The 13,666-nt window shown below is 36.4% G+C and overlaps 1 protein-coding gene across 1 annotated transcript in view; it reads right to left on the reverse strand.

Moving 5' to 3' along the window:
* cdh23 (cadherin-related 23) overlaps positions 1 to 13,666 on the reverse strand; it is a 386,093-nt gene that overhangs the window by 126,929 nt on the left and 245,498 nt on the right. The window contains exons 14-15 of the mRNA XM_073873573.1: positions 5,902 to 5,966; positions 2,572 to 2,809 (exon numbers count right to left, since the gene is read on the reverse strand). Coding sequence (XP_073729674.1) covers positions 2,572 to 2,809; positions 5,902 to 5,966 — 303 coding nt within the window. The remainder of the gene's footprint in view (positions 1 to 2,571; positions 2,810 to 5,901; positions 5,967 to 13,666) is intronic.

A 13,666-nucleotide genomic window follows, 5' to 3' on the forward strand; every position in this document is an offset into this window, starting at 1 on the left:
AATTTGTCATTAAAATGTCATTAAGTGTTAATACTCTGTCAAATAGTGTTATAACAGCGTCATGAATATTTTTCTTGACCTCAGCTACAGTTGTACAAGTATAATTTGTCATTAAAATGTCATTAAGTGTTAATACTCTGTCATATAGTTTTATAACAGCGTCATGAATATTTTTCTTGACCTCAACTACAGTGGTACAAATATAGTTTGTCATTAAAATGTTATTAAGTGTTAATACTCTGTCATATAGTTTTATAACAGCATCATAAATATTTTTCTTGACCTCAACTACAGTGCTACAAATATAATTTGTCATTAAAATGTCATTAAGTGTTAATACTCTGTCAAATAGTGTTATAACAGCGTCATTAATATTTTTCTTGACCTCAACTACAGTGCTACAAATATAATTTGTCATTAAAATGTCATTAAGTGTTAATACTCTGTCATATAGTTTTATAACAGCATCATAAATATTTTTCTTGACCTCAACTACAGTGATACAAATATAATTAGTCATTAAAATGTCATTAAGTGTTAATACTTTGTCAAATAGTGTTATAACAGCGTCATTAATATTTTTCTTGACCTCAACTACAGTGCTACAAATATAATTTGTCATTAAAATGTCATTAAGTGTTAATACTTTGTCAAATAGTGTTATAACAGCGTCATTAATATTTTTCTTGACCTCAACTACAGTGCTACAAATATAATTTGTCATTAAAATGTCATTAAGTGTTAATACTCGGTCATATAGTTTTATAACAGCATCATAAATATTTTTCTTGACCTCAACTACAGTGCTACAAATATAATTTGTCATTAAAATGTCATTAAGTGTTAATACTCTGTCAAATAGTGTTATAACTGCGTCATGAATATTTTTCTTGACCTCAACTACAGTGCTACAAATATAATTTGTCATTAAAATGTTATTAAGTGTTAATACTCTGTCATATAGTTTTATAACAGCGTCATTAATATTTTTCTTGACCTCAACTACAGTGCTACAAATATAATTTGTCATTAAAATGTCATTAAGTGTTAATACTTTGTCAAATAGTGTTATAACAGCGTCATTAAAATTTTTCTTGACCTCAACTACAGTGCTACAAATATAATTTGTCATTAAATGTCATTAAGTGTGAATAGTTTTATAACAGCATACACAATACACACATACACAATACACAATTTTAACAGCATGAATATTTTTCAGCTCATAATGGTATTTTTTAAGTTTCCTTAATGTGTTTAACAAATAAAATCATTCAATAATAATAATAATAATAATAATAATAATAAAATTATTATTATTATTATTATTATTATTATTATTATTATTATTATTATTATTATTATTATTATTATTAATTATTATTATTATTTCTATTACTATTATTATTATTATATTTGTTAGTTATTGTTACTATTATTATTATTATACACCTAAAATGTAATGAAAACAGTACAATAATGGGTTAAGCCATGCAGTGTTGGGGCCATATTGCTGCAAAGTTAATTACATTAAATTAAATTGATTAAATATTTTGTTAGTTGTCAGAAAATTTCAGAACCCTCTGTGTGAGGAAGAACAAGTTCTGTTAGTTGTCAGTTTTTATGTATTGTGCACATACATAAAGTTAAGTATAATCTTTTGTCTGTGGCATTTTGTTAAGGTATTTATTTATTATTTGACAGAGTATTAACAATGACATTTAAATGACAGTTTAATATAATGTTAAACCATACAGCTAGGTAGTTTCTTAAGTTTGATAATTATTCTGCTATGTCATGTTATTGACAGATTTATGACAAGTTATGATGGTATTGGTTTATGTCAAGTTGTCAAAACAAAGACATTTCAAACAATGTCATTTTTGCATTAAAAACGACATAATAGAACTTAATGACAATGACAATTCCAAAATATCTCGTGTCATGTCATGATTATGTAGGTGTCGTGTCAGTCTTATGAACACCCTTTCAAGTAAAGTGTTACTGTCCTCCCACAAAGCTATCATAGGGTTTCAGGAGGCATACTGTAGCACACAAGCCATATAAAATTGTTTTTATTTGAATTGCTTTTATTGTAACTTGAAAACCTGCAATATTTCTTCTCCTGTGTTCAGTGAAAGCCAGTGAAACAAATTTGGAACAACACGACGGTGAGAAAGTAATGACAGACTTTTCAGGTTTCAAGTGAATGAACTGTCTGTCTTGCAAAGAGTTGCATTTTGTGTTTTGAGACAATAATAAAATAACTCTAGGTATACAGTGTAGTTGAGACATATGGTATATAACAGCTTGCAAAAACCATTTGAAGTAACACATACACACACACACACACACACACACACACACATACGCACACGCTGCCACCTGCTGGTCAGGCAACTCTGTGCAATATTTGCCTGTCAAACTGTCAGTCACAATGAAGATTAAAGCAGACGGCTGATATTAGTGCTGCTGTGTTCACACATAGAGAAAATTAAACACAATGTCCAGGAGTCACGGCTCAGGTCATGGACATAAAAAGATTTTAAAACTGTACTGTACGTTTCTTACCCTTGCTCGAATGACCTGCTGCGGAGCCTGTTCGTTCTCCATAAGTGAACCCATGTACGCCTCCTTCTGGAAGATCGGCGCATTGTCATTTACATCCAGTACGTTAATGCGGAGACGACCCGTGGTCTCCTCCCCACCTCCATCACGGGCCAATATCGTTAAAGTAAAGCGTCTCATGAGCTCGTAATCCAACCGACCTCTCAGAGTCACCCAGCCCGTCTCGGAATCCATTGAGAACCTGGAGGAGGAGTTAACAGGTGGCACTGACTTTCAACCAACCAATGAAAAACAACAAAACATGTTTAGCTAATTCAATTAAAGGCAGAGTCCATGATGTTTGGCCAATGCCAATGTTGATATTTGAAATCACCTAAACAAACACGCCCCTACCCCAATAGAATCTGGACCTTCTGTTGATAGACCCGCCCCACACATACGCAACCCGGCATTTGATTTGATTTGTTTGGCTATAAGTGTGTTTTGGTAGTCGGCCCGTCTCCTTTTCCAAAGCGTTTTTCAAACATCGTGGACTCCGCCTTTAAATGACTTGCAAGGTATTTAAGTCTACAATGTAGCATAAAGTTAAAACAACTTGGTTCTGCAAGTCAATCCAACCTACTATTTTAAGTTTTAACCCATGATAAGTTGACATAACTTATATAAAAAAAAAGGAAATTGTTTAACTTAATTTGTTAGGTTAAAGTAACATAAAAATAAATGTTGATTTGACAAAAATGAGGCATTTTTTATTCAATAAACCCTTTTTCAGTTAGTAATCATTGTGACTTTTTGTGGCCCGAGTTTAGATGGAGGCAAAAAGATAACTGGCCGCTTCACTAACACTAGTAAGCTAAGTTTTGTTAGTTTTTAAAGAGCACTAATGGTCCGATTCATGATTTTACATTTCCTTTGGTGTGTAAGTATGTGTTAGTACATGTTAATGATATGCAAAAGGTACAAACCCTATAGTAAACGATGACGCGAGTTAACATCTCCAACGTAAATCTCTTTTCTTGGACTACAACAAACACACGGATTGTAGGCAATAGTTTACTTCCTGGGATTTATGATGTATTATAAAACGGTTAGTTGCAATCCTTGATTCTGATTGGTCAATAGGTGTGCTTTATTCACGATAAAACACTGCTATGACCGCTCCACCCAACGGTTTTATTTAATATCACTGCGCCCTTAGCAACACCCTTAGCAACACATAAACATATAATGAGACAAAGTCTAAGAACAGTTTGTTGTTTTTATTTGAGCTTTCATGTTGTTGTTCGCAGTCAGGGACTATTTTTTCTAGTGGAAGGAATGCTTTTAATGATTTAACTTCATGAAAGTTGCACTAATATTTTTTTTACGCGTCGTGCCTAACAACGCCCTTCAGCCGTTACTTATTCACGATACAGCACAGCCTCTCGTACCTTATTGCTTACGTAAAGACTGACATTATCGTAATTCCTCCTGCTTTGGACTCACAGCTTGCAAGTTAACTCCTGTCAGCATTGCATTGTGAGCGAATCTTTTAAACACGGGTAGGAGCGTCATATTTTCCAGATTTGACACCTACACAACGATCACATAGAGAAACTGGCCTAGGGTTCCCACTCGTCAAATGTCCAATTCCCTGATTTTCCTCTGACTAAAAAGGTACATTTCCATGACCTATGTCCGGGATGCCATGAGCCTGGATAATGTAGTGTACACCTTTTGTTTATAAAAACTATAAAATGCGTAAAATTAATAAACAGTGCCAATAAACAGCTGTTTAAATTGTGGTAAATCCTTACGTCACAATTTAAACAAGGGAATTACATTTTGATAAATAGACACTAAAATTTAAAGCAACAAACAAAAATCCCTGATATTTAATATTCAAAAAAATATATATAAAATTCCCTGAGTTTCAATGTCTGGAAAAGACCTCTTAAAATGACCCGTGGGAACCCTGACGGCCGTTTTTAGTAAAGAGAAACTAAGGAACTATAAATCATTACATGTCTATAAATATGTGCTAAAGAGGTACATACATGATATGAAGTGTGTGCTGCAAACACAAGTATTTTTAATAAATGTTTCTGTTCATTCCGCTCATTTTATTGCGTTTTCCCACAGTTGTCGTTGTTTTTTTTTTTGTCTGACACTGGCAGCAGGTATGCAATAAAATTTCAAATCAGAACCTGTACTAATTCAACAAGATGACATTTTTCGTTTCTTGTGTAGCTGACTCTGTTCTGATTCTTATTGGCCGCCCCCAGTTTTCCTTTAGTTTTGCATCCAGCTAGCGCTGTGACGTAATTGTGACATAGGCTTTAAAAGAGGTTTGAAATAATTTTAGAGACATTATTTAAAGGTAAGAAAACTACATAGGGTTGCTTTAACATATAAACTCATTTCAAACAGGTATTGTCTATAAAAATCAATGAAACTATTTAACTTTGTATCACACTTCTTATATTACAACACAGTCTCACGGGAAGTCGTGTTGTGGTGGCGAGAGGTTTTGATTGATTTGTTCGTGTTTGGTGGCGCGAGTTTCCGCTGTTTTTCGTGTCTCTGGAGGCGGGTGTCTTTTTCGTCCTTCCCAGCGCGGGTTTCTGTCGGTGGCTGTTCGTGTCTGTGGCACGACTTTCTTTGTCGTGTCATTTTATATTTTGTTTTCTCATCGTTGTTTCCTATTTTTGGATCATTGTCGCTTGGGGTTAGGGTTGGATCCGGGGTTTGCATTAGGATGTTATTTTTTGCATTGGTTTCTACATGTTTTTCGTCCACTTTTAAAACTATTCTCGCCTGGAGTTGGGGTTAGAGCCGGGGTTTGGGTTAGGAAGTCGCAGAAAGTGAATGTAACCCAAACCCCAAGCGACAATGGTCAAAAAATTGAAAACAACGATGAGAAAACAAAATATAAAATGACACGATAAAGAAAGTCGTGCCACAGACACGAACAGCCATTGATAGAAATTCGTGCTGGGAAGGACGAAAAGACACCAGTCTCCAGAGACACGAAAAACAGCGGAAATTCGTGTCATCAAACACAAACAAATGAATCCAAACTTTCGTTACTATAACACGACTTGCCGTGAGACTGGGTTGTATATTACTGTACGTAAATAACATTTACATGTACACATTTGGCAGACACTTGTATGTATTTTAGCAGCATGGGTGTTTTCTGGATTCAAACGTATATCTAAAGGAACAGGCAATAAAGAAAGACATGCAAATTCAAAAAGATGTGGATTAAATTAATTAAAGGGAATTAATGAATTAAACAGAACGTTGTATCAATGTGAAAGGTCACAGTATGTTAATGAATGAAAATCTCACTGGTCTGGCTCATCGCTGAAGTAATACCGGATCACTCCAAATGTGCCAATGTCATTATCCGTAGCCTGCAGAGAGTGAGAGAGAGAGAGAGAGAGAGAGAGAGAGAGAGAGAGAGAGAGAGAGAGAGATATTCATGATCTTTCTGTACGTGACTATGTGGTTGTGTGTGTATTTGATGGAAGTCATTAAGCAGTGTTTTAATATTGAGATGAGAGCATTTGCATCCCCTGTCCAACCCTGCAAAGTGCTCAGTTCTGCACGATTAACACACACACACACACACACACACACACACACACAGAGACACGCACACACACACACACACTTTTAGGAAGTACCATAAGGGGAGGAACTCTCCTCAAACCAGATGGGCTGGCGTGAACTGGTCACCCTGTCCTCTACCCTAAAACAACAAAAGCTTTGGTTCACCTTACGCTGCTTTTAAAATTCCCTCCTGATCATTTTGTGCCAAATCATCAGACCTGCACTATAAACAGAGCTACTGTTTTAAAGTCAATGAGAAAAAGGCATGTACATACTTTGCATGGCATCAGCACCCATGATCAGTGGGGTTTAAAGGTTTGCTTCATTCTGGGAATGCGACATTAATAATTGAGTATCTTCAGAAGCAGTGTAATTTTGCTATTTAGGACCACCATCGTTCTTAAAAAAATAAAGGCTCTTAAAGGGATAGTTTGGCCAAAAATGAAAATGACCCCACGGTTTACAAACAGAGTTAGATTTGTCCATCCTTTATCATACGAACACATATTGAGACATTTTAGAAAATGTCCTAGCTCTTTTAATTTTTGATTTAATCTTGGATGAATATGGGGTCTCTTTCAAGCCCAAAGAATGTGCATCCATCCCAGAGTCCTGCATGGGTCCATTTTTGGAGAGCCGCTCCCACCCGTACCTGCAAAGTTCAGCACAAGATCCCATAATATCAAAATTAAATCCATACCCGCCTGGACCTGTTAATACAGTATTTGGCCCGTTACCCGACTTGTACCCGCACACGCATAAATCACACACGCTAAAATCATTCCAATTGAAGTGCTTTATTTTTTATCTCGTACCTCTCTCAACATTACAACAGCGTTATGAAATTAAGTAGCCTACCAACGACACCTAAATAGGCTATGGAACCTGATAACTATACACAAATAGACCTATTAATGAAAAAAGAACAAGAAAAAATACAACCTACCTGGGTGATTCTCACGAAACCATTGAAACACCACGGCACTTATGATTTTAGCTTTAAAATGTGTAATATAGTAACATTAAAAAGCATCAGAATTAACACAATACTGTGTTCTACCTTGCACAATGTGTGATTTCAACATAAGAATTTATAATTGTAAATTTTATCTCATTTTCTGCTGAAATTCTCATTACCGCAATGTGTCCGGCTGTGTTTGAACATGCGTGATGTTGTAATTTAATCAAATGAACACAAAAATATTAAGAAAAAAAATAAATGGATGTTTTGCTAGACTACTTTAGATGACAGAAAAAATATTTACTGAATATTCATGTATAATAATAATGAAGAAAAATTAGGAAAATGATGTGTCCATGCCTGATGTTCTCATCCTCCGCAACACTTTTTGAGAACAGTTTAAGCACACATACAGAATTTTAATAAAGTTTGATTTTGAGTGACCAAGCACATGGACCAGTTACTTCAAGATGGCTACCAGGTAAGATAATTTTTTTACAGTTAATTTGAAATATTGTCTTGTCAGACATTTTGATTATCATTACCGCAACAGATGCTTATTAAATGTTAATTTAATTAATAGAAGTATAATACTTTGATTTTAAATGCATGTGCAGAATCTCCAAATTATGTTCTTTCAGGTTTGTCATGTCATTTTGGAAATATGTCAGTGTTGATGTTTTCTGACTGTTGCGGTAATGAGATTTTTTAGGACTAATTTTTTAAATTATGTTACAAAAAGTGTAAAATGATAAGTAAAAGTTTTTAAATTAATGTTCCCATTTACTCCAGACTTTGTTTTTCAATGTCTGGTGGGAAAAAAAGTAAATTTAAGCAATTTTTACATTTTCATGCTTGACAGTTTTAAAACCAAGTTTTCGTGAGAATCACTCGCCTACACAACCCCTGCTGTGCTCCTAAGTCTCGTCTCGAAATGCTTTCTAAGAGAAGACGTTCCCAGTTTCCGGCTATCAACGGCAAAACTTTATGCAACTCCTGCAACGCTCGCTTCAACTAGGCTACAAACAAAGGCTATCAACAAAGGTCGCGCACTGTCACAGTGGTGGTGACGTGATGGGTCTAATGTCATATGTTGCGTGTGTAATGGTAATTTAGACATACAAATATTGCACATATTTTCATTCGCGCCCGCATCCCGCCCATGAATTTTAGGAATGTCACAATCCACCCATTTTAGACACTTTTATGTACCCAAGGGTACCCGACCCGTTGCAGGACTCCGATCCATCCTTCCCAAAAGTAATTCACATGGCTCCAAAGGGATAAATAAAGGCCTGCTGAGGGTAATCAATTCAATGTTGCAAGATAATTATCCATATTTAAAATTTTACAAAACAAAAATATCTAGCTTTCGGTAAACGCCGCCATCTTATGCCAGGTACACACCAAAAGATTTTTTACATCTTATAAGATTTTCAAAATGTGATAGACCACAAACATAAGTATAAAAAATCCGTTTTGATCCTACTGTATAGTGTGTGCCAGGATGTGTCAATGACAGCACACCACACACAAACAGATTTTCAACCAGAGTCTCGACTGTGAACACAGGAAATCTCGCAAAATCTTGCGAGACTTCAGAATAAGCATGGCGGACGATATGCAGAAAGAAATTTCAATGATAGTGTTTGGAATGATTTTGACAAAAAATTCAAGGGAAAAAATGAAAAAGATTTGGTTGAAGTCGTGAAGACAGCGGGAACATGATCTGTACAAGTTCACTTCACTTTGTGCTGCACCATGACTGCTTCCTTCTTCCATCATCTCGCTTTCTGATTGGATATTGTTTTGTTTCACCTGTTAATCTCCAGAGCGTGCACGCGTTTGTCCTCGGGGTTCCCCCCATACATCATGATTTCTGATTGTAAATAATAAACATGTTTAATCCGACGTACTACCGATCAGGTTTTTGGACACTCTTAACATTCCTCACACCAAGGGAAAATCTGATAAGATAATCTGTAGAACCATCAAGATAATCGGGACATAGCTAGGATTGTCGGAAGGGGGGACATCAGCCCAAAATCAGCCCGATTATCTTTTGGTGTGAACACAGCATTAGACTCCTTTGCATTCAGGACAGAGTATCAGCGTAATGCACACACTTTTTGTTGTGACGTATGACGAATTTAGAAAAACAATTGTTTAGGTTATAAAAAGATAAGAAAGAAATTGTTCTTTGAGGAATTTTTTTTCTATGGCATTGGTGTGAAAGCACCTTTATTTGTGTGTGTGTGTGTGTAATATCATCCTTGGAATAAGCTGTAAATATTCAAACTATTTATTTTCATCAGTGCACATCATATAAAGTTATTGCCACAGTAAAAATGAATTCCTCTCCTGTGTAGCACTAAAAAATATAATGAGGTGTTTCTAAAAACTGTTTTGATGAATGCTTATTATTGTGTCTAGTTATCACCCCCCTCACTTTCAAAATGACAATACAGTTCATAACACAAGAACATGTGTAGATACCTCAGTGATGTAATACACAACAGTATGAGCAGTTTGTGTGTGTGCGTGTCTAAATGAAGTTATTAAATGCTGAAGGGTAACAGATTTAAAATCTCTCTTGCGTCTTTATGCAAATTAATACAAAAGGAAAAAACAAGCCATCACAGAATCAACAGCACAGCTGTGCATGTGTGTGTGTGAAAAAAACTAAATATGACAAGTGATGCTGCTTCATCCCTTAAACACACACGCAGTTTAACATCTGTTAGGATCATGATATAGAGAAAAATAGTTGTTTTTTGTAAAAACCATAATTCATCACAGTGATGTGCAGGTGTGTTGTTGTTGTTGGACCGCTCTCTCATCTATGCTCATTTCTGCACAGTTTAGGACCTTTCATCTTTCTGTACTTCAATAATGATTTTATATAATTGCATTTTGGTCAAGGGCTTTAAACAAACGTTTTTTATGTGTTTTTGTCACATTTTAGTATGTGAGGACTTTGGACATTGCATGGACTGCAATTCAATATTTCCATAATTCTATTAGTGGAAATAGATTTAAAGGGTTATTCACCCAAAAATTAAAACTACTACATGATTTATTCTCACTCAAGCCATCCTCAATGTATTTGATTATCATTTTTCAGATGAACACAATCAGAGTTATATTAGAAAATGTTCTGGCTGTTCTAAGCTTTATGATGCTTAAACCCAATTAAGTCCATCCATCACAGAAGTAATTCCCAGGGGGTTAATAAAGGCAATCGATGTGATTTTGTGAGAAAAATATTTAAAACTTAAATAGTAGCGTACGACACCGTGGCATAGTGCACTCTTATCATGGGTTCACACCAGCCGTGTTTGAGGCGTCAAATTCGCGTCTCCCACATCTAGTTTGCCGCTTGAACATTTTGAGTTTACTCGCTTCATTCGCACGTGAAATTCTAGTCATCAACATATTCACACGGAAATTTGCGTTATGGGAGGGGTTTCTGTGACTCCGCTCACTTCCTGTAATCACATCACTACTAGAGCACGCTCCTAATTGGTTAACACGGCACGTTTTTCCACCAAAGTAAAAAATGTTTAACTAGAAGGGCGAATGAGGCGGAATCGCACCTATCGCGGCGCGCTAAACGCCTCATTCGCACCACGAGACCTCCAGACGCGCGTCAACGCATCTTTACATTGAAATCATCGCGCTTAATGCCTCTACCGCGGCTGGTGTGAACGCAGCATTAGAAGGGATGTCTTAAAAACACAAAACATATCTGTGTTATTATTGGAACACATTTTGTGTTACTTTTAACACAAAATCCACACAAAATGTCACAAAATGTGTTTCATTGCTTAAAAAACAATGTTTTTTTGTGTATTTAGTATAATACAATGTCTTTGCGGGGTTTATGGTTAAAAACACATCACTTTTCACAAACCATACATTTTTGTAGCTCCAGATTTCCCTCTCTTCCTGAAACGCATGGATTTGAAAAGCGCTGTGTCCCTGATTAGCCTGCTAATCTGTGCGTTGTGATTGGCCTGAATACCTCTGACGTCAGCCGGAAATGTGACGCTCCTTACCATGTTTGAAAGATTTGCGCAACAACGCAGTGCTAACAGGAGTTAACTTATTAACTATGATAATGTTAGGTCTTGTCTACATCTCCAATCCTAGGAAGTGAACAGTTGTATGTATTTTTGTATTTTGAAAAGTTGACTGACCTTTTAAATCAAGTTGTCTTATTTCATTGTGCTTTGGCTTTACTGCATACACTCTGTTAGAAATAGACATAGGGCTAGGTCTTAAAAAAAATCTAGCCTATAGAATACATTTCTTTGCTGTCGGTAGCCTATGGGCTACTCCGTTTCTGCCACTCTGTTGAATATGCAACAGGTAGGGGAGGGGCTAACGAGAGCACTATTTAGCTACCGGAATGGAACCACTGATCTCTACAACGGTAACTTGAAAAAGTATCTTTAATATTTAAATCAGATAATTTAGCGCATTATTACATTAAACGTAATAATATAAAACATAATACCATGAAACAAAATAATATTTATAAAAACATCCCAAAAATATCCCCTGCAATCTTTTCTTACACTGACCTCATTATTTATTCAATAACAACAGCCAATGGCAAGTCTCCAGCAGCAATACGTTTATATGTAGTTTTAGACGTTCTGTATGGTACATAAATAAGATGGTTATACAGTAGGTATACAGTATTGAAGGTTTATTGATCACTTGATCCTTATTCCTTCAGCGCAGCAGTTTAATAATCTAACTTCTGTGGTTCTGTGACATCATCAGCTCATTCAGGTCATGAGGTCATCAGGTCTGCATTTAATATGGTCTGGGCTAAGCCCCGAATGTCCTTCAAAGCTGGAAACGCCTCTGCTTTAGGGTATGTACCTTTTGCATATCGTTCACATGTACTAATACACACCTACACACCAAAGGAAATGTAAAATCGTGAATCAGACCATTGGTGCTCTTTAAAATGACACATAATGAGTAAAAAGCATAACACAAATTTTTGAACACATCCTTTCTTAAGGGCTCGTTATAGTCGTGCGTAGGTCCTACGGCGTAGCCGCGACGGCGTAGGTTCCGCGTCGGTTTTCATTTATACTTTTGCGTCGTCGTCCGCGTCGACGTGCAAACACGCGTGCAGGCCGCTGGTAGGCAGTAACCATGCGTGTAACCACAATAGCAGCGCGAACGCCAAAGAAGAAGAAGCTTTGCAAGTTAAGCCACAAACGAAGAAGAAAAAGCAACTTTTAAATGTAAATGACCAGCAATGATAAATGTAAATAAACAGCGACTTTTGTTGCAGTTTGAGTTAAATCACTCCTCAACTTAGCCATTCTTTGTTTTCACCGTCGCAAACGGAAATACCTATGACACAGGTTTTTTTTACCTAAGGGGAGGGGTTCTGGTGGACCAATCCGCGTAGAACTGACGCGCTGTTAAAAATATTGCGAGGTGACGTAACTACGGCGTAGAACCTACGCACGACTATAAATAGCCCTTTAGAGTGTGACGAACTCTGGTTCAAACAGATAGGTCTGGAAAAAATGTAAAATCCTCTTGTCTAATATCGAAAAATATGTAAGGAATAATTGACGACGGGCCATTGAATTATAAGAAAATAATGCACACCAAGGTGGTAATGCGGCACAACGCGAAGCGGAGTGCCGTTACACCGCAGGTGTGCATTATTTTCAAATAATTCAAAGGACCGGAGTCAATTATTCCTCTTATACCACGGTTACCACAAACATTGCTCAGGTGCCTATTTTTAAGACATTTGAAAAGATAGGTGTGCGGTTTACAGAAAAATAATCAACACCCATAGAACATTTCTCAGCCAATCAGAATGCAGCATTCAACAGACCCGTGGTATAAATTCTTTTAAACCCCGTTTTAGATTTCTATTTCGTGTTTTGTTTTGCTTTTCATGTTTGCCACTACGCAACTACACTCGCGTGTTGTGGGTATTTTGGCAGAATCTTTATTTGTGTTTGTTGAATTTGCTGAAATCCCATTTGATGTGTGGGTGTTTGAACCCTAAAGCTCAAATATACAGACTGTAATAGGCTCTATAACAAAATGAATTATCTGGACCTGTTTTGATTCAAATGAGATTTCAATCGTAATGCTCATAAACAGCTTTACTTAAATGCATTGGTTATACAGATCTTAAAACCAATCTCTCTCTCTCTCTCTTTCTCTCTCTCTCTGTGATGGATAATAGTCGGGTGTTGGTAATGGAGTTTCAGTTGACTGGTGCTGTTGGTGTACAGGGTCACATAGTTGTGTGAGTGTGTGCTGCTGTCAGGGCCACTATTAAAAGCCATGATTCAAACGTGCCCTGATGATGACCTCACCCAGTGAATTCAGCCAACATGCCGAGTTTGACCAGGACATAGCTTTATCTATAATGTACACTGCGTCTACTTCTATACTATATATAGGTTAGTATGCGAAAATTAGCGTGGAAAATGAATAGTATGTTTGGAACCTACAATTAATAAACATTAGGGATGCTCCGATCGA

This window comes from Misgurnus anguillicaudatus, chromosome 11, assembly GCF_027580225.2.
Source record: "Misgurnus anguillicaudatus chromosome 11, ASM2758022v2, whole genome shotgun sequence".
NCBI lineage: Eukaryota > Metazoa > Chordata > Actinopteri > Cypriniformes > Cobitidae > Misgurnus > Misgurnus anguillicaudatus.